Source organism: Heterocephalus glaber, unplaced genomic scaffold, assembly GCF_053883595.1.
Source record: "Heterocephalus glaber isolate CG9 unplaced genomic scaffold, H.glaber_assembly_v1.0 deba00001497, whole genome shotgun sequence".
Lineage (NCBI taxonomy): Eukaryota > Metazoa > Chordata > Mammalia > Rodentia > Bathyergidae > Heterocephalus > Heterocephalus glaber.
This window is the reverse complement of record NW_028258320.1, coordinates 1,063,078-1,082,226: the sequence shown is the minus strand read 5'-3', so window position 1 is coordinate 1,082,226 and position 19,149 is coordinate 1,063,078. Positions and strand designations below refer to the sequence as shown.

Genomic DNA, 19,149 nt, shown 5'->3' with positions numbered 1-19,149 from the left:
ATTCATTCTGAGACAGTCTGGCCAAGTTGCGCAGGCTGGGCTTGAACCTGTGACCTCCTGCCTCAGTCTCCTGAGTAGCTGGACTTGTGGGTGTCTGCTGTCATGCCTAGCTTCAAGTGTCTTTGATCTGGATTTCCCAGACAGCTAATGATATCGAGCATCTCTGCGTGTGTGTGTGGTCATCTGTATATTCTCGAAGAAAGGTCTACTTAAACCCTTTGCTTGTTTTTAATTGGGTTGTCCCAATTAAAATTTTAATTTTAAGTGTCATAAACTATATTTTTGAAAAGGAAATGCAGGGCTTGCTTTACTAGATATTAAAGTATTCTATAAAGCTACTATAATTCAAATATCAAACCCAGACTCATGCAGATTCCTTACTGGCCAATTCATTCACTCCATAGAATTTATAACCCAAATGAATACCTGATCCTCTGTACCTTGAGACGGTACTAAGTGAAATAAATCAGACACACATGTTTAAATATGGTGTTGTTTCTCTGGTGTGAGAAACTGAAAGTGGAAATAAGGACTGACATGTATAATAGATATTGGGAAATGGGAAGAAAGTGTTCAAATGGGAAAGGGAACAAGGGAGAAAGGAGAGAAGAAGGGAGGGACAAGAACAAAAGTAAAATTGAAGGAAAAAGTAGAAATGAAGCTCTTGCATATAGGGAGGGGAGAGGGCCTTGTGGGGAGGGAGGAAGGGGGAAAAAGAAGAGGCAGAATACATCACGTACAGGTACAAATTCCCTATGATAAGGTGTTATCATTATGCATACTTAAAATGTACCAATAAATGTTTTACTTAAAAAAAATGTGAGATCTTTTTGTCTTAGCAGCAAATCACAGCTGAGGAGGAACAAGGCAATAGTCTGCCTTTTTGTTTCATCTCTTACACTGTAAATGTGCTCTTTTCAGTATCTATATAGTGACTTGTTTTGCATTTTTGTTGGCCATTTTGCAGTTTGAAAGGGACTCTGGGGAGGCAGCATCCTTGCAGGGCTCAGTGGGCATGTCAGGTCTCTCAGTACTTTCCCCTCGATTCTGCTGGAAGCTTGAGGTGCTTGAAAAGAGTTTGCTAATATTTTTTAAATTCCCTCCTGGGCATGGTGGTGCACACCTGTAATTCCAGCACTCAGGAGATTGAGACAGGAGGACTGCCACAAGTTTGAGGCCAGCCTGGGCTACACAGTGACCCCTTGTCTCAAAAAACAAAAACAAAACAAAAAAGTCTCCAAGGGTAGTGCTAAAGTGCCATCTAGATTAAAGATATAAATGGTAAGATTTTGAACTACAGGAAAATGTAGGACACGATTTTTATAACCTTAGGAGCAGGAAGGCTTCCTAAGTAAGATGTCCAACAAAATGCCATAAAGAAAAGATGGGCAGATTTGACCAATACATGCATAGAAGAGGGACAGAATTCAAATCTCTAATATATAGCGCAGGAAAAGAAAATGAACATATATTTAACAGAAAAATAAACGGCTTGCAAAATGTGAAATGACATCCAAGTCCACTAATAATCAGAGAAACCCAACATGAGGGGATATGCTAGCATTCATTTTTCTCACTCACAAACATAACATCCCGTGTTGATGATCGACACAGGTTGTTAATGAAAACACAGGCTGGTACGTTTATAAAGATAATTTGGTAATTTTTATTCCTATGAAATAGCTATTCTATTCCCAAGAACATTCATACAGAAACGATGGTACACGTATGTAAAGATGTGTAGATGAATGTCCCAGGTACCTTATTTTGTAGTTGCAAAACAAAACATAAAAATAAAGCCAGAAACTGGTTAAATTATGGGATGTTCTCCGAATGGAAAATGAAATCGCTCCAGACCCCACTGGGCTGAACAGTGTCCCCCAAGTTCACGTCCTCTCTGGAGCCTCAAAACCTGACCTTGCTGGGAAACAGGGACTTTTCAGATGGAATCAGGCGAGATGAGGCTGTCCTGACAGGGAGCGGCCCGCACCAGTGGGAAAGGTGCCCTAACTGCAAGAGGAGGACGCCGAAGTGCACACACAGGCCCCACAGCCCTGTGAGAGGGAAGTGGAGACAGAGCCCCAAGGGAAGGACTGGCAGAGACTACAGCAACCAGCAAGAGGCAGGCAGGACCCAGCGTCTGAGAGGAAGCCTGACCCCACCAACGGCCAATTTCAGGCTTCCGGCCTCCAGGGCCAGGAGATAACACTGTAGGCCACACAGCCCATGGGGCTTTGCTCGGCAGCCTTCAAAACTAATCAATGTCGGGGACAGGGATTTAGCTCAGCGGTTTCGCCACCTGCTTCGCAAGCACAAGGACCCGAGTTCGATCCCCGGTACCAAAAAAACCCCACAGAAACTAATCAATGTGTCTTGCCAAAAATATTAGCTACATGAGTGCTTTTGTGTATATGCAAACCAGGAAGCATTCACACACACACACACACACACACACACACACACACACACACACACACACACACACACACACACACACACACCTGAATAGTCACAGAAAATTTCCAAAACCCTAATTACTGCTAGTGCTTTCTTAGGTAGAAGAAGAGTTAGAAGGAGAGAGGTAAGAAATGTAGAGCATGTACTTGGCATGTGAGAGTTGCTGGGTTCAATATCCAACAAGGAAGGAAAGAAGGAAAAAAGGAGGGAGAGAGGGGAGAAAGAGGGAAAAAGATAGGGAAGGAGAAAGAATGAAGAAAAGGAAAGAAAGGAAAAACGGAGGAAAGAAAGAAAACAAGAAAGAAAGGAATATTTTTTTAAAAAACTGTGTTTTAAACTGGCTGTGTAGTGCATATTTATATTCCCAGCACTCAGCAGGCTGAGGCAGGAGGATGGCAAGTTCAAGGTCAGCCTGGGCTATGTAGAGAAACTGTCCCCTGCCCAAAGTCACTATAGTCTTAGCCTGCAGGTGCTTCATGTACATCCAAATGCAAATGTTTGTGATGATCAGAAGGGTAAGAACCCCAACTGTGAGGCAGAGGAGCAAAAGGCAGGGCCTGGCGAAGGACCTGAAGGCCAGGCAGGAGGCCAGGCTGGTAGCCAACAAGGAGGGATGATGAGGGAAGGATCACGGGAAGGGGCCGCTTGTTGCCCCAACTCCAAGTGCAGGAGCTACTTCTCCCACCTCCGTGGTCTGGCAGTGGCCAGCTGGACTGCAGTGGTCATGGGTGGCAGGAGAGGCCTGAGGAGGGCGGCTGGGACCGTCTGGGTGGGGACAGGATGGCTCCTCCCTTCCCACGGAGCCCCCAACAGAGCCTGCCGGCCTGAACCTGTGCTGGGCACAGGGCAGAGTGAGCGGGAGCCCACGGGGGTGTGGCTGCCGCACTCCCAGCCTGTCCTGCTGCAGGTGCCCGCCTCACCCCTCTCCCCCCAGCAGCAGACAGGAGCTGGCACAGGCACGGGCACTGCTGTCCCCACCCCGTTTCCTCCAGATACCCTCCAACATTTGCTACTTATATGTTCAGATAAAGGTATGGCAGAGAGAATCGCTACATGTGAGAGTCCAATCAGACTCACGGCCCAGAGTCACCCCTTCGGGAAATGTCAGGCAGCCTCTCAGACCAAACGCTGGCCAGAAGGCTCAGCCTGACTGCCAGGAGCTGCCTGGGCTTGACAGCTGTTTACAGAGGACTCTGCCTCTCTGTGGACCAGCACAGCCCCGCCTGGAGTCGCAGCAGGAACAGGCCTATCTCGCAGACTCGGCACAGAAAAACCTGGCACAGAAAAACGATCAATTCTTTCTAGGACAAAAACTCCCTCTAGTTTAAAATAACAGGGAAAAGGGAAAGGAAGGGAAGGGGAAAGGGAAGAAAAGAAAGAAAGAAATGAAAAGAGACAGGGATGGAGGTGCACACCTGCTAATCCTAGCATTTGAGAGGCTGAGGCAAGAGGATCCTCATGAGTTCAAGGCCAGCCTGGACTCCATAGTGAGACTCTGTCTCAAAAGAAAAGACAAGAAAAGAAAGAAAAGCATGCCAGGCACAAAGCCAATAATTCTAGCTGTACAACAGCAGGATCTTGTGTTTTGTTTTGTTTTGTTTTTGGTACCGGGGACTGAACTCGGGTCCTTGCGCTTGCACAGCAGGCGGCGAAACCACTGAGCTACATCCCCGGCCCCCAGGGTCTTGTTTTGTCCATACCCTGTGGAGAACAGTGCCCAAGCAGTGTAAACAGGAGGAGACCGCCCTGACTCTTCAGCTTTAACGACAGGATCAGGCCTGTGTGGGGAGAAATCAAACCAGCAGCGTAGATTCACCGTACACTCCAACTAAACCTCCCTTCATTTCTCCTCTTAGGGGTCTTACAGTAGAAATGGACCTGGGAAAGCCCCTCGCCCTCGCTGGTGTGCTCCAAACCCTAACCCGGTCGCTTGCCTGAACCCTGGGATCCCAGCCCAGAGCCACCACCGCATGGCACAGGGACGCAGGAGCCCACACCATCTTCCTCCAGGAGCTCTATCTCCAAGAAGTGGCGCATCTGAACCTCCACAACAAAAGTGGTCCGTGTGATTCCTATCTCGGCACTGGTCTGGACTTCTTAGTCTTAGCTCTGGGTCAACGAGTGATCAGCATTTCTCAGTGCCTGTGGTGTTGCTGGATCACCCTGTCCTGAAGCCCGTGGATGTATAGAGCTCCCATCGTGCAATACACACACAGCTTCCCTCTGCATGCAGGGCTGAGCCAGGCCTCCTAGGCTAAGCGGGTGGGGTGGGGTAACAGGGTCACATGGCTGAAAATGCAGGAGCCCACTTGGCTGAGGCAGCTGAGTGTGGCATGGACGTGCTGGGCTCGTGGTCAGAGTGGGGCTGAGTGCCAGTATGACTATCAGCTGGGTAAGTGAGCTCATTCGTCTCTTCTGGCCCCTTTTATAAAATGGGGTATAAACTACAGTAATTTTTTCTTTCTTTTTCTGGTACCGGGGATCAAACCAAGGACCTTGCGCTTGCAAGGTAGGCGCAGTGCCACTGAGCTACATCCCTGGCCCCTAAACTAGAATAACTTTTTTTTTTTTTTGGTACCGGGGATTGAACTCGTGTCCTTAGCTTGTGAGGCAGGTGGTGGAACCACTGAGCCAAATCCCCAGCGAAACTAGAATAATTTTAAAGTTCCTTGTATAGCTCCGAGATGCAGAGGTTCCATGGAAATGACACAAAGCCATTTTGTCACTGGTAGACACAAAATGGATATGAAAATTATGAGGCAGAAGCAGGTGTGGTAGTGTTCCCCTGTAATCCCAGCTGCATGGGAGGCTGAGGCAGGAGGACAGTGAGTTCAAGGCCAACCTGGACTACCTAATGAGATCATCTCAAAACAACAACAACAACAAAATAATTATGAGGCCAGGAGAATAAAGAAAAAAGAAATAAGAATGTGAGGGCGAAGGGACAATCATGGGTTAGTCAGAGAAAAAACGAAGTCAGGTGTCCCCCAGTAGGGCATAGCCTGGAGGTGACTAGGCTGAGTTCTGTGGCTTCTGAAGGCCCATGGCCTGGAACTGCACCACCAGCCGGAAAGCACCTCGCATGCGCGGGCTCTGGGAGCCACGAGAAAGCGCTGGTGATTAGAAGTTAAGAGGGCACACAGAACCCCAAATCCACCTGGAAGCTGACCCTGGATACAGTGTGTGTGGCTCTGAGCTCCGACTCTGAGATGGGGCATAGTGGCTCTCACCCTCCGTGTGTGCCTCAGTGCCTCCGTCTATAAAGTGGCCATCACCCTGGGGCCCATCCCCAGGGTTTCTGGGGAGTCATGGCCATTACAGGAAAGTCCTGTGAAAACCTCGGTGGGCACTGGACATCAGTTACTGACATGCTCCCTGTGTGACTCCCTGCTCCTCTCAGGAGGCTTACAGAGCAGGCGCAGTGGCGCATGCCTGTGATCCTGGCACTTTGGGAGCCTGAGGCAGGCAGGTTGCAAGTTCAAGTCCCTTCTGAGCAACTCTGCGAGACTCTGTCTCAAAAAATATAAAACAGTCTAAGGATATAGCTCAGTGCAAAGGCCCTGGGTTCAATCCCCAGTGGCATACACAAAAAAGTGATTTAGGAGCAGGATTTCCTATTTGAGGCTGAAACCTAGAAAAAGAAGCCCACTTCTGTTTGCATTTGTTCCCCTGGTGGGTCAGGACACCTCCCTCTATTGGTACTAGTTCCTCTAGGCCGGTGGTGGTGAACCTAAGGCACCTATGCCGCAGCAGGCAAGCAGTGCCCTCTATCGGCACAGGAGCTGAGTGTCAGAACTCAGGTTTTACTGTGGCTGGCACTTTGCGATAAATAGGTTTTGGGCTACAGTTTGGGCACTGGTCTCTAAAAGGTTCGTGGTCACTGTTCTAGGACACTGAGGCTCCGGGCATCTCTACTGCGCCACAGTGCCATCTGCATGGAGGGCTGGGTGCCACAGAAGTGCCCCGCATTTATCCCACAGGTTCTGCGAGGCAGGCCTGGCTAGAAGGCGGTAACATGGTACAAGACATTAAAAACGACCTCTTTGCTTTTCTCATCCTCTTCAGCCCCAGAGTTCTGCCCAGCACCCGATCCTATTCAACCCTGCAGTCACTGCATCTCAGTGTTTCTTGCAGCACCACCAGGAAGGCTGGAGGTCACACCCGGGCAAATGCGGTGCATCCCTGTTGTTATGGCTGTGTCTGGGTGCCCCCACTGTCTCATGCCGTCACAGGTGGTGCTTCCTCAGGGGTGGCTGCATCTGGACTGTGTGATGGTGGGATTAAGGGTGTGTGATTACTGAATCAGTCCACTGATTGGTTCGGCACTGCCCTAATCCCGGTAACCTGGATAGAATATAAATGGAGCAGAAAGACGCTGTCAAGGTCCCTTGCTTGCTTGCTTTGCTGTCTTTTGCTTGCCATGAATTTCTCCTCTGTGACGACCCCCTGCCTTGGAGCCAGCCGACTATGGCGAGAAAATTCTCCCGAATTGATCTAAATAAACCTTTCTTCCCCTAACTTGTGGGTGTTTGGTATTTTGTCTCAGCAACGAGAAAGTAACTAAGATGCCTGTCCACACTCACAGTGAAAACAGCACAGGCACAGAGTCAACATTAGGCCCACAGCGATGCCTTGCCAGTGTTCCCTCCAGCCGAGCTCCAAGGACTCATCTGATGTCATCAGCGGGCAAAAAGCTCATGGCAAATGGGCCAAGGGATGTGAGGTGCCCACAAGACACAAAGCTTCTTAAGATTTTAGACTATGATTTAGAGACGGCGCAGTCCGTGCCCTGTCTCTTCACTTGGTAAAAAGTGACCTACAGGGAAAGGAAGCCTGTGTCGCCAGCCAGGCCCTGCTGCTTCATCCCCTGTGCAGAGTGAAGCTGCCTCGAGGGAAGCCAGGCAGGAAGGCTTGAGGGGCTGAGGCTGCCCAACACCTCCTGATCCTCCTCCTAAGGCTGGGGTGTTGGTGCACCCTGTAATTCCTGCCCTCGGGAGGTCAAGGCAGGGATGGACAGTCCAAGATCAGCCCAGACTCACAGTGAGACCTTGCCTCAGGGGGGAAAAATGCTGGAAACTTCCTTTTTTGAGGTCTGTTGATGACAATTCAAAAACAACCTTCCTGATTTATACCAAAAGGTTCTATCTGGAATTCAAAAACTAAATACCTATGCTGTTGGTTAAAAAAAAACAAAACAGAAACTCATGACGCTAAATTCTTATGTTCCCTTCATCTAATTTTGATGTAACTTTGGAAGTCTTTTCATGACTTCCTCTAGTGTACAAAAATAGTTTCTAAAGGAAACCCGATCCAAGAGATGATTTTTTATGACTGATTAGGTCTTGCCCTAAAGAATGATGTTATTTGAACAGTTATGTAGTAGCATCTCATTGTAATCTTTGTTTTTTTTTTTTTTGGTACCAGGGATCCAAGTCATGACCTCGTACTTTCGAGGCAGGTGCAGTGCCACTGAGCTAAACCCCAGCCCCAAGAACGACATTATGACTATAAAATTTAGCTTAATCTAGTACATTTTTTCTAAAAACATATTTCCTAAAAGTTACCCTGGATCATAAAGATTTCAGAACAGAGTTAAACAAAAAACTCCAATCCATTTGTGGTTTTTGTTTTTTTTGGTATCGGGGATCAAACTCGGGTCTTTGCACTTGCGAGGCATGCGGCGAAACCACTGAGCTAAATCCCCGGCCCCATGTGTGTTTTTTTTTTTGAGACAGGGTCTCACTATGTAGTCCAGGCTGGCCTCGAATTCGCACCAATCCTCCTGTCTCAGCCTCCTGTGTGGTGGGATTACGGCCATGTGCCACCATGTCCAGCTTCTGTTTGTGATTTTAATGTATATATCCCTTCATATGGGCAAATAAGGTTAACATTACCCAAAAAGGGGTTGAGGTACAGCTCAGTGGTAAAGCAATCACTCAGTGTATATGAGGCCCTGGGTTTGAGCCTTAGCACTAAAAAGAGGAAAAAATTCCCTCTCTGAAAATTCTCCAGGGGCCAGGGATTTAGCTCAGTGGCAGCTCTCCTGCCTCGTAAGCACAAGGTCCTGAGTTAGATTCCGGTACCAAAAAACAAAACAAAATAAACATTCTCCAAACAATATCCCTCTATTCTTTCTCAAGAAGTAAATCTCAAGTCTTATCACATGCTGTGCTATGCTCACAAGAAAAGGCCTCAAATGGCCAAATGATCTATCAGATTGGGAATTCCTGTACTGTTGCTCATGCCCATCACTAAATTTAAGTGTTTTAAAAATTCAGGGGCCGGGGATTTAGCTCAGTGGTTCTGGCACTTGCCTTGCAAGCGCAAGGTTCCAAGTTCGATCCCCGGTACCAATAAATAAATAAATAAATAACATACATAACTAAAAATTCAATTTGCTGGCAAAAGTGACACGCTATGAGTGCTAAGTCACACGAAATGTGGCAGACAGACAGACTGGGCTGAAAGAATGGGCTACACCTAACGCAAAGCCCACCACAGCAGGTGAAGGGTGATGAGAGGGTCTGGTTCAGAGCAAGCTGGAGTCAGACATGACAGCTATTTACTAAATATCCTTTACCCACAAGGATCTCAGAGAGCGAAAAACAGAGAAAGAGACTGTCAAATCCGTCTGATGGGCATTTATCCCCCACACGGGGGTTCACACTCCACCAGCTGTGTTTCCCTGACAAACGTCTTCATTTCTGAGCCTCAGTTTCCCCTCTGCAAAACAGGGATAATAAAACCCACCCTCTAGAGTGTCAGTGGGGTCTGAATCAAATAAAACAAAATAGAAATGGTGTCTCTCATTAGTTATCAGTAAATATGACTTCCTTTCTCATCAAATACTGTCAAGAAAACTGATCTCAGGACCAGGGATTTAGCTCAGTGGTGCCGGCGCCTACCTCGCAAGCACAAGGTCCCAAGTTCAATCCCAGGTACCAAAAAAAAAAAGAAAACTGATCTCAAGAGCCAGGAGGGGTGGTGTGTGCCTGTAACCCAGCTCTCGGGAGGCTGGCCCAGGAGGGTTGTGAGCTCGAACCCAGGCAGGGCTGCACAGCACACCCTTTGTCAAAGAACCCAAACCCAAACCTAAACAAAACACACATACAGCTCTATCTCAAGGGTAGTGATGGACATCCTACCTGCGAAGTGTCTGTCCTCCTCCTCGGCGGGCAGGACAGGGCCCTTGGTCTCCGGCAGGTATTTCTTGGTGATAGGTAAGGACATGAGGCGGATGTGGCGGATGAGCGTGCACCAGCTATGAGCCCCAGAGAGCACAGGCTCTGGTGCTAGTGGGCTGAAAGGCTGGATCACAAAGTAGGTAAGGAACAAGACTAAGGCCAGGGTCAGGAGCACCTGCAGGGAAAGGTGGAAGGGTTAGCACAGTACCCGCACACTGAGAACGAGTGGGCCTGTCTCTACCATGCCTGGGAACAAGCCCACTCTCTAAGCCATTTGCTTTGCTTCTGAGGGCAGGAAAGCTGGAGAACTATGAGCACTGCAGGGCTCCTGCCAGACCACCGGGGCTACATCCACCACTTAAAAACACACAAACACAGCTTTACTATAAATCCACAGCTTTTGGCAGGGTGTGGGGGCACATGCCTGTGATCCCAGCATTCAGGAGGCTGAGGCAGGACAATTACTGTGAGTTCAAGGCCAGCCTGCACTACAGAGTGATACCCTGTCTCAAAAAGAAAAAAACAGGAAAACCAAGGCTGGACGTGGGATTGGTACTTGGAAGGGCACTAGGGCGTCTGTTCTCACTGAGCTCCCAGCCACATCTGTACCTTGTACATGGTGATAAGCATGGGGTACTGGGGGGGCCCCCGCTGGGGCTCATTCTTTTCCAGCAGCTGCCTGATGAACTTCTCGATGGCCTTCTCTGACATGCCACACTGCTGGCCGGTCTGCCGCACCAAGTCAACAGTTTCCGAAAGTTTGTCATAGATGCTGAGCTCATTAGCAATAACATCCATGTCTTCCAATGCAAAATCCCTGCAGGAGAGAAAATGAAAATAAAATAAAGACAGTTTCTTTAAAGTTCTTCCTCCTCCAGCTCCTCCCTCTAGAACAGTTTCCTGACCCTCTAACAGGAGGTACCAGTTTAGGGTTTAAAAACAAATGCTTTCATTTAACTCAACAAGTATGTTGAGACAATGGAGAACTGTCATGGAGATGAGGGCTTTTTACTATTATTTTTGTTTTTGTTTTGAGATGGGCGTGGCTCTGTTACTCAGGCTGGTATCGGACTCTTGGGGGCAAATGATTTTCCTGCCTCAGCCTCCAGAATAGCTGGGAGCTCAGGTGTGCACCACCACCTGGGTCATGTGCAGGTCTCTGCTGGGCACTGAAGCGTGGGGAGCGATGGTCTCCGCTCCAGCTGCAGTCCCCACATGCCTAGAGGGCCTGCTGGGACCACAGTTGGTCCCTAGCGGGGTTGAGATTTCTGAAACCAGTCGCAGATTTGCTACTGGTCACTTACAGAATAAAAATACTCAGAATGTGGACAATGGTGTGGATCACTTACTGCTTTGCAGTTCTACCAAACAGATCCTTTAGCCACACTAGAGGAGGAGTGGCCCCCGGGAGAGCGCTGCTGTGGGAAACGAGCTGGCTGAGAGCTGGGCTGGCCAGAGCCAGGATTTCAGACAACATAAAAACCACAATTTAGTGCCCTGCACACCCGGTGGCCTGAGTCCTCATCCCTTCCCACAAATACATTGTTGGGGCCAGGTGTGGTGGCACATGCCTGCAGTCCTAGCACTCCGGAGGCTGCTGCAGGAGGGCTGCTTTGAGTTCGAGGCCAGTGTGGGCTATGCAGTGAGTTCAAGGCCAGCCTGGACTGCACAGAGAGACACTGTCTCAAAACCAAAACAAAAAATATAATGCCAGACCATAAAGGTCACTTTATTGGTATTTTATATACTTGAAGAAACTAAAGATCTACACTAATTTCAAAATTTGATGTGTATTCTCATAGTAACTTCAAAGCCACTTTTTTTGTTCATTTGTTTTTGAGACAAGGTCTCACTCTGTAGCCCAGGCTGGACTTGAACTCTCAGCGATCCTCCTGCCTCTGCCTCTCGAGCGCTGGGATCACAGGCGTGCGCCACCATGCCCCACTCAAAGCTACATTATTTTATAGTGGCCACAGACTAAAAGTAAAAATGCAAGTGGCAAAGTCCAGTTCTCTCTGCATCATTTGCAAAGAGAAACTACATACCAATTCTTTCTAATTGTCTTCCCAGAGGAAAGAGAATGTGCTCAGGGTTGACGCTGCCCTCTTCTGGCCTGCTCCTTCTGGGTGCAGAAGGCCCTCTTATTTCACATAGTCCATCCCCAAGGTGTTTCTGTTCTCAAAGCTCACCACGTATTCTCCCAGTAAGGAGACACTGCCTCCAACAGGACAGAGGACACAGTCACGCTGCTCTAGTAGAGAAAATGGGCCCGGAATGTCACAGCTGCACTCACATCAGCCTAGCTACTCTTCAGCACCTGGCCGCCAACAGCTGCTTTTGCTCTTAGTAGAGGTGTTTTTTCTTTTTAAAACCATATTAGCCCTCATTTCAAAGTTTACTTAAAAGGATAGCACAAGTTTCTACTTAAAATGTGTACCAGCCAGGTGTGGTGGTGGACACCTGTTATCTCAGCACTCAGGAGGCTGAGGCAGGAGGTTCAGCACCAGTTTGAGGCCACCCTGGACTACATAGTGAATTCAAGGTCAGCCTGAGATACACAGCAAGACCTTGTCTCAACAAACTAAGGAAAAAACAAACAAACCTTGTGCAGTGTTAAATGAGCATTATTCACAATGGCTCCAAAACGGAAACAATCTGTGAACTGATGGGTCCAACCTCCAGTGCCATAAAAATTTTTTAAATAAAAAATAATTAAAAATTAAAAGTGGGTTGGGGATGTAGCTCAGTGTGAATGCCCTGAGTTCAATCCTCAGTACTGCTCCCCCCCAAAAATACAGTGATGTTTACACAACTTTGTAAATATATTAAAAGTCACTGAGTTGTGAATTTTGGGGTGTTGAGACAGGGTCTCACTGTGTGGTTCAACCTGACCTTGAACTCACTATGTCACTGTGTAGCCCAGGCTGGCCTTGGACTTGCAGTGATCCTCCTGCCTCAGCCTCCTAAGGGCTGGGATTACAGACGTACACCATCACGCTCAGCTCCCTGTATTGATTTTGTAATCACAAAGGCCTAGTTAACTCTAAAGGGTGTCACTGGGCACACAATGAGTCGGCGACGTGAGCCTCAGACCTTCACAGCCCCAAACAGCGCTGCAGAGCCTCCCGCAGAAACAGCATGTTGCTGACTCACCATTTTTCACACTTTGGTTTTGTGACCAGTGATCCCCAGAATGTCCTCTGTCAACCAGAGGCATGTGTGACTGTCACACAGCGGGTACTACTGGCATCTGGCTCCCTCAAAACTCATGGAACCTGAAGCCATGGCTAAGCAGGGGTGCTGGTGCTAGGGGACCGAGGGGCTGCAGGGTGCATTTACCTTGGGAAGGAAGGTCTGGCAGAGGTGAGCCTTGCCCCAGGGGAGGAGTGGAAGAGCCGGCTTCTGAAACCTGCAAGGCACAGGCGGTCACTGGGAGTTAACCACATTCGCGTACCACACGCCCCCCCAACAGACAGGAGCCCCAGCGTGGGGACCCATTCCAAGGCCCCAGGGGGTGCGGTGCTGGTCGTGGTCCCAGATCTATGCTACAGTCTCCTATACGTAGATGCCTATGACACAGTTTTATTTCTCAATTAAATTACAGTGAAATATTAACAATATCAAATAACAAAATGTAACAATTATAACCTTATAATGTAAGGCTGGGGATTTAGCTCAGTGGTTCTGCCACCTGCCTCGTGAGTGCAAGGTCCCGAGTTTGATCCCTGGTACCAAAAACAAAACAAAAATTTAAAAACCTTACAATGTAAAAAGTTATGTGAATGGGGTCTCATTCTCTCAAAATATCTTTTTGTTTTGTTCTTTTTTTTTGTTTTTTGAGACAGGGTCTTGCTATGTAGCCCAGCCTGGCCTTGAACTTGTGGCGATCCTCCTGCTTCAGCCTCCCAAACGCTGAGATTACACGAATTGTGCCATCACACTCAGCAGTATATTTCATTTTGTCCAACATGGGTCTCCAGTATTATGTTAACTACGTACCACAGCACATATTTTTCAGAGTTGTGACTCTATTCTATCTCATGATTTCCATTAATAAAAGATATGGGGTCAGGGATTTAGCTCAGTGGTTCCACTGCCTGCCTCGCAAGTTCAAGGTCCCAAATTCAATCCCCGGTACCAAAAAAAAAAGTTAAAACAAGCCAGGTGTGGTACACTCCTGTAATCCCAGCACTTGGGAGGCTGAGGCAGAAGGATCATTGCAAATTTGAGGCCACGCTGTGCTATGCAGCAAGTTCTAGGCCAGCCTGAACTACCTAACGAGCCTATCTCAAAAAAACCAAACAAACCCCAAAACAAAAAAAGTTAAAGCTAGAACTGACACACAATCCCCCAACCCCACTTGTGGGCACATAGGCAAAGGAAATAGAACCTGGATCTTGAGAGATACCCACACTCCTGTGTTCACGGCAGCACAACAGCCAAGACCAGAAGCATGAGAAATGTCCACTGATGGGTCAGGGTACAGATAATCGGGGTACAAATGCAACCAGATATTATTCAGCCTTAAAAAGGAAGACAATGTCACTTGTGACAAGACAGATGACCCAGAAGACATTACGCTTAGTGAAACAAGCCAGGCACCCAAACTCAAACCCTCCGAGTGACTACTTGTTTGATAGGAAATGGTCAAGCGCAGACCCGGAGTGTGCAGTGTGTTCTGCCAGGGCAGGGCCAGAGGAGCCCCAGGAAGGGTTAGGCAGAGATTACGAAGCTTTGGGTATGCATGAGGAGGAAGCTGAAGAGGCCTCCTGTCCAGCACAGGTGCCTGGAGTTGGCAGTATGGCACTGTATACTCGAGATATATGGAGAAGGCAGATTGTAAAAATAATGAGTGGCTGGGGGCAGACACCGGGAGGGGATGGACAGGGTGAAGGCAGGAACAGCAGGGACTCTTCACCAGTGTGCACCTTCTCGCCAAACTCACTGAGTTGTGTGATTAAGTGCATCTTTCTGTACGTCAGTCACATCTCGATGAAATAGGGTAACATTTAAAAACTTCACAGTTGGGCCGGGGGATTTAGCTTAGTGGTTCTGCCACCTGCCTCGCACATGCAAGGACCCGAGTTGGATCCCTGGTACCAAAAAATAAAACAAAAACAAAAACTCACGGTTTAGGAATGCTACTTCTTTTGCACTTTATCATCATTTAAATCTTTTTTTTTTCCATGCTAGCCACGCATTTGACTACTGAACCGTGCTCCCTTGTCATTCAAACTGGATGCTACTCTTTCCAGGCACCTCCAACTGGGGGACAGAGAGTTTAGTTCTGTCACTTTGAAAATATGCCTCTTCCTAGGGAAGAAAGGAAGTAGCCAGCACCCTCCATCCTATATTTTTCTCTAGAATTTTTATTTTGAAATTAGTTAACTTCAATTTCAAGCTTCTTCAAACGTGGAAAGGTATAATGAAATGTACAAATTGTGCCAAAACGTACCATGTATATCCTCCACTTAGTCACCAACTGTTAATGTGTCATATCTGCTTTTTCTCTCTCCATTTCTACCACAAGCAGGGCCGGGGATTTAGCTCAGTGGTTCTGGTGCCTGCCTCAAAAGCACAAGGACCTGAGTTCAATTCTCAGTACTAAAAAAAACCAAAACAACAAAACAACTACAAGTGTTTGAAAGCTAGTTCCAGCACATCACAAAAGCACTTCTGAGTATTTCAGCACGCAACTCCTAATAGGAACAGCATTCTCTATAACTGGGAATTCTCGTCATTCCCATTAAAATTAATAATTCTCTAATATTACCTAATATTTAGTCCATAGTCAAATTTCCCTAACACATACATACACAAAAGACAACATACTTTTTTAAAGATCCAAGATCCAACCAATGGTCACATGCTGCATTTGGTTGTGGCCTCTCTTTGATCCAATGAATCTGCAACAAATTCTGGGGGTTTTTTGTTTTGTTTTGGTCTTTTATGGCTGACATATTTGAAGGAGTCTCCACATTTCTGTTTGTTTGTTTGTTTTTTGGTACCAGGGATCAAACTCGGGAACTTGTGCTTACGAGGCAGGCGGCAGCACCACTGAGTTAAATCCCCAGCCCGAGTCTCCACATTTTTAAACTTACCTCTAACTGCTTCTCTCCTCACCTTATCCAGTTTCTACATTAGAAAATCAGAATATCCCTTCCCCTCTCTGTATCTCCAGTCCTTTATTTCTCCCTCCCCGAGTCAAGCTGCACCCCACTACCTTCCTTGTCCCTCAGCTCTCCGTCCTTTATTAACCTGCTGAAATCCTATGTCTGCCCCCTTCGTGCTACCAACAATCCTGAGCATACCAACGGCTTTCCGTTTGCCAACCCCAAAGCACGTTTTTCATTATGTCCTTATCTGATCTCCGTGGCACTACCCCTGCCACCCATTTGCTCCCTCGAGTGCTCTCAAACCTTGGCATAATTCTCTCGTTCTCTTGGCAGCAGCTGGCATTCACGACAGTTGTCCTTGACCTTCTCATTCCCTCCATGACTTTAACCACCAGCTATTAATGATTCCCAAATCTCTCCTGCAGTCTAGAGCTCTCTCTAGCCCTCAAGATCCACCTGTTTATCTACCCCCCCCAACACATTCTAAACACATTTCCATTTCCTACCTATGTGTCCACAACTGAACTCCTATTTTCTCCTGCAACCCATTCTTCTCCAGTATTCTTTTTCTTTTCTTTTCTTTTTTTGGTACCGGGATTGAACTCAGGTCCTTGCGCTTGCGCTTGCGCAGCAGGCAGTGAAACCACTGAGCTCAATCCCCGGCCCTCTTTTTCTTAATAGAAACACCAGTTCCCCAAACTGAAAAACTCTACCTCATCCCACCAAACTATCACTAAATCCTCTCAATCCTCATATCCATCCCCTCTCCAGCTCTACATTCAGGGCAGAGTTGGGGTTGGGGTTCTCAACCTTTCTCCGATAGACCATCACTAAGAAAACTCTCCTCTATGCTTTCAGTCCACCTTTGCTCGACTACACCCTCCACCCTGCCACGTGCTATTTTTCTCAGACACATACTGGCCACACTGAACACCTTCTAGGATGCCCACCTCTGCCCGGCACACTTACATGGTGGTTGAGGACACTGGCCTTGGAATGAGCAAGAGCTGTATACAAATCCCGGGTTTTTCCACCCACTGAATAGCCACAGTGTACTACGAAGCCTAAGCCTCAGTTTTCATTTATAAAATGGGGATAATTATATCTATCTCATGATGTCAAGAGGATTATAAATGATATATGTGAAATATTTGTTCCATTCTCAAGCAAATTACTCAATAACTGTTATAGGATGAAGTCCAAATTATTTAACATTGCCTACCTGTTCAGTTTAATTTTCCATTAACCCTACCTTATTTATAGTTTACCCGGTTATGCTGTTTCACGTTTGCTTTCATAAGTATAATTTCCTCAGCCTAAAAGGCTAGCTAGCCCCTAGTGTTTTGTCCAATAAGTGAATTCTATAACACTTCAACTTGGATTTTGCCTTTTTGTGGTTTGTTTTTTGTGGTTTTTTTTCCAGTACCAGGCATCAAACTCAGGACCCTGCACTTGCAAGGCAGACACAGCACCACTGAGGTAATTCCCAGCCCTCTTTTTTGGGGGGTACCAGGGATTGAACTCCAGACCTTGCGCTTGTGAGGCAGGTGGCAGAATCACTGAGCTAAATCCCCAGCCCTTTTTGTTTTGTATTTTGAGACAGGGACTCCTATGTAGTTCAGGCTGGCCTTGAACTCACTGTGCAGGTCAGGCTGGCCTCAAACTCGTGGCAATCCTCCTGCCTCAACCTCCCCAGTGCTAGGATTACAGGTATGTGTGCACTGCCACACCTGGCTCTTGATTTTGCCTTTTGACCCTTCTATAACTCTGTCACTTTGTATTACATGTTTCTCTACTTCCCACCTTGTGAGTTTCTTGGAAGCAGAGATAAATGGAAAAAATAACAAAACAAAAAAAGAATAGACATAGAAATTCACCTCAGACCTAGAACCTGGTCAATGATCAACAAATATATCCAAAGTACTTAAATTTACTGAAAAAAACTGATCATTCTGCTCAAAGTAACTAAATGCAACTAACAGTTTATTCATTTTACTTTTCATTTATTCTTTTTTTTTTTTTTTTGGTACCGGGGATCAGACTTGGATATTCATTTTTAATGTATTAACCTGATGAGGGTTTGGTTCAGGTTAGGAACCCAGCGGCTGGAGCTTTTTTTTTGTACCATGGACCAAACTCAGGACCTTGTGCTTGTGAGGCAGGCACTGTGCCACTGAGCTAAATCTCCCACCCTGGACCTTTTTGTGTAGAGCAAATGTGGGGAGTAGGGATCCAAACTGAGTCTTGAAAAATGTCCAAAGCAGAAAGGCCTGAGGGACAAAAAGGGCCTCTTTCTGGCATCCAAATCAGACTATGTGAACTTTGTCAAAACTGCAAGGCAGCAGACGTGAACTCAGCAGTTTTGAGGCACACACTGTTCCTTCGAGGGAAATTGTGACAACTCAAAGATGAAGGTATTCTGGGAGCAATGCCCACAAACCACTGGACTGTGGGAACTACCAGATGGGCGCTCCGAAAGGACAGAACACAAAGTAGATGGGGGAGTCTCTATCATGAGGTGACTGGTTGGTGGCTTATTTTGAGACAGTCTAGCTCTGTGATTCAGGCTGGCATCGAACTCACAGCGATCCCCCTGCCTCAACCTCCCAAGTACTGCGATTGCAGGACTGCGCCCCCACGCCCAGCTCTCGATGTCTAAATTTAAAGAAATATATTTTTGAATCCCAACGCCCTGCAGGTACTTAGACCAGAAAAAATGTGGCCTGCAGGGTTAGGTCTGAAAATACTACGGGAACACAGGCAGGCGAATTGCCTTGTACTACAAGGCGATTACGAAACACGCAGCTGCTCCTCTCCGCATTCCGAGACGCCAGGTGTTATCTCACAGTAAGTGAACACTTAGAAAGAAGAACCCGTCGCCGGGGCAGAGAAATCTGGACCTCGCTAGCACCGCGAAGGCTTTGGACGCGGCTGTGACGCCAGAGCCGGGGTCGGGCGGGGTCGAGCTCGTTTTTCCCTCCTCGGCGGCGCCGTGGAGAGAGCTCGGTCTGAAGGGACTCGACCCCGGGGGAGCAGCAGGGGAGGCTGTCAGTCACCGAAATGCGGGAGGCCGACGAGAGGTCAGCGCTGGGGTAAGGGTGGCAGCAGCGGCGAGGGAGGGGCAGCGCGAGGCCTTCACGAGTCTGCACGGCCGCGAGGCGGTCACGGGGCGGCCTCCCCCCTCCCGGGCTCGGGCCCCAGTCACTCACATGCGGGCCCGCGCCCCCACGGGCTCCTCCCGCCTCGGGGACACCAGCAGCCCGGCGAGGAGGGTGAGCCGACAACTTCCTGCTTCCGGGAGCGGGACCCGGAAACAATTCCACGCCACACGCGACGCCTAGCCTCCGCCCGCCCCACGCCTCGGTCGACTGCAGAACTGGATGTCACAGCAT

The 19,149-nt window shown here is 47.8% G+C and overlaps 1 protein-coding gene across 7 annotated transcripts in view; it reads right to left on the bottom strand.

Annotated features, from left to right (window-relative positions):
- CUNH6orf89 (chromosome unknown C6orf89 homolog) overlaps window positions 1-19,149 on the bottom strand; it is a 34,516-nt gene extending 15,367 nt beyond the window's left edge. For 2 of the 7 annotated variants that reach the window (XM_004846671.3, XM_013072805.3), the window contains exons 1-4: window positions 18,967-19,148; window positions 12,981-13,050; window positions 10,251-10,458; window positions 9,603-9,816 (exon numbers count right to left, since the gene is read on the bottom strand). In XM_004846671.3, coding sequence (XP_004846728.1) covers window positions 9,603-9,816; window positions 10,251-10,439 — 403 coding nt within the window. In that variant the 5' untranslated portion in view covers window positions 10,440-10,458; window positions 12,981-13,050; window positions 18,967-19,148. Of the gene's footprint in view, window positions 1-9,602; window positions 9,817-10,250; window positions 10,459-11,686; window positions 11,893-12,980; window positions 13,051-13,289; window positions 13,367-14,053; window positions 14,165-18,813 lie in introns of all 7 variants that reach the window. The other 5 variants (XM_087184454.1, XM_087184457.1, XM_087184455.1 and 2 more) reach the window with 5 other exon arrangements.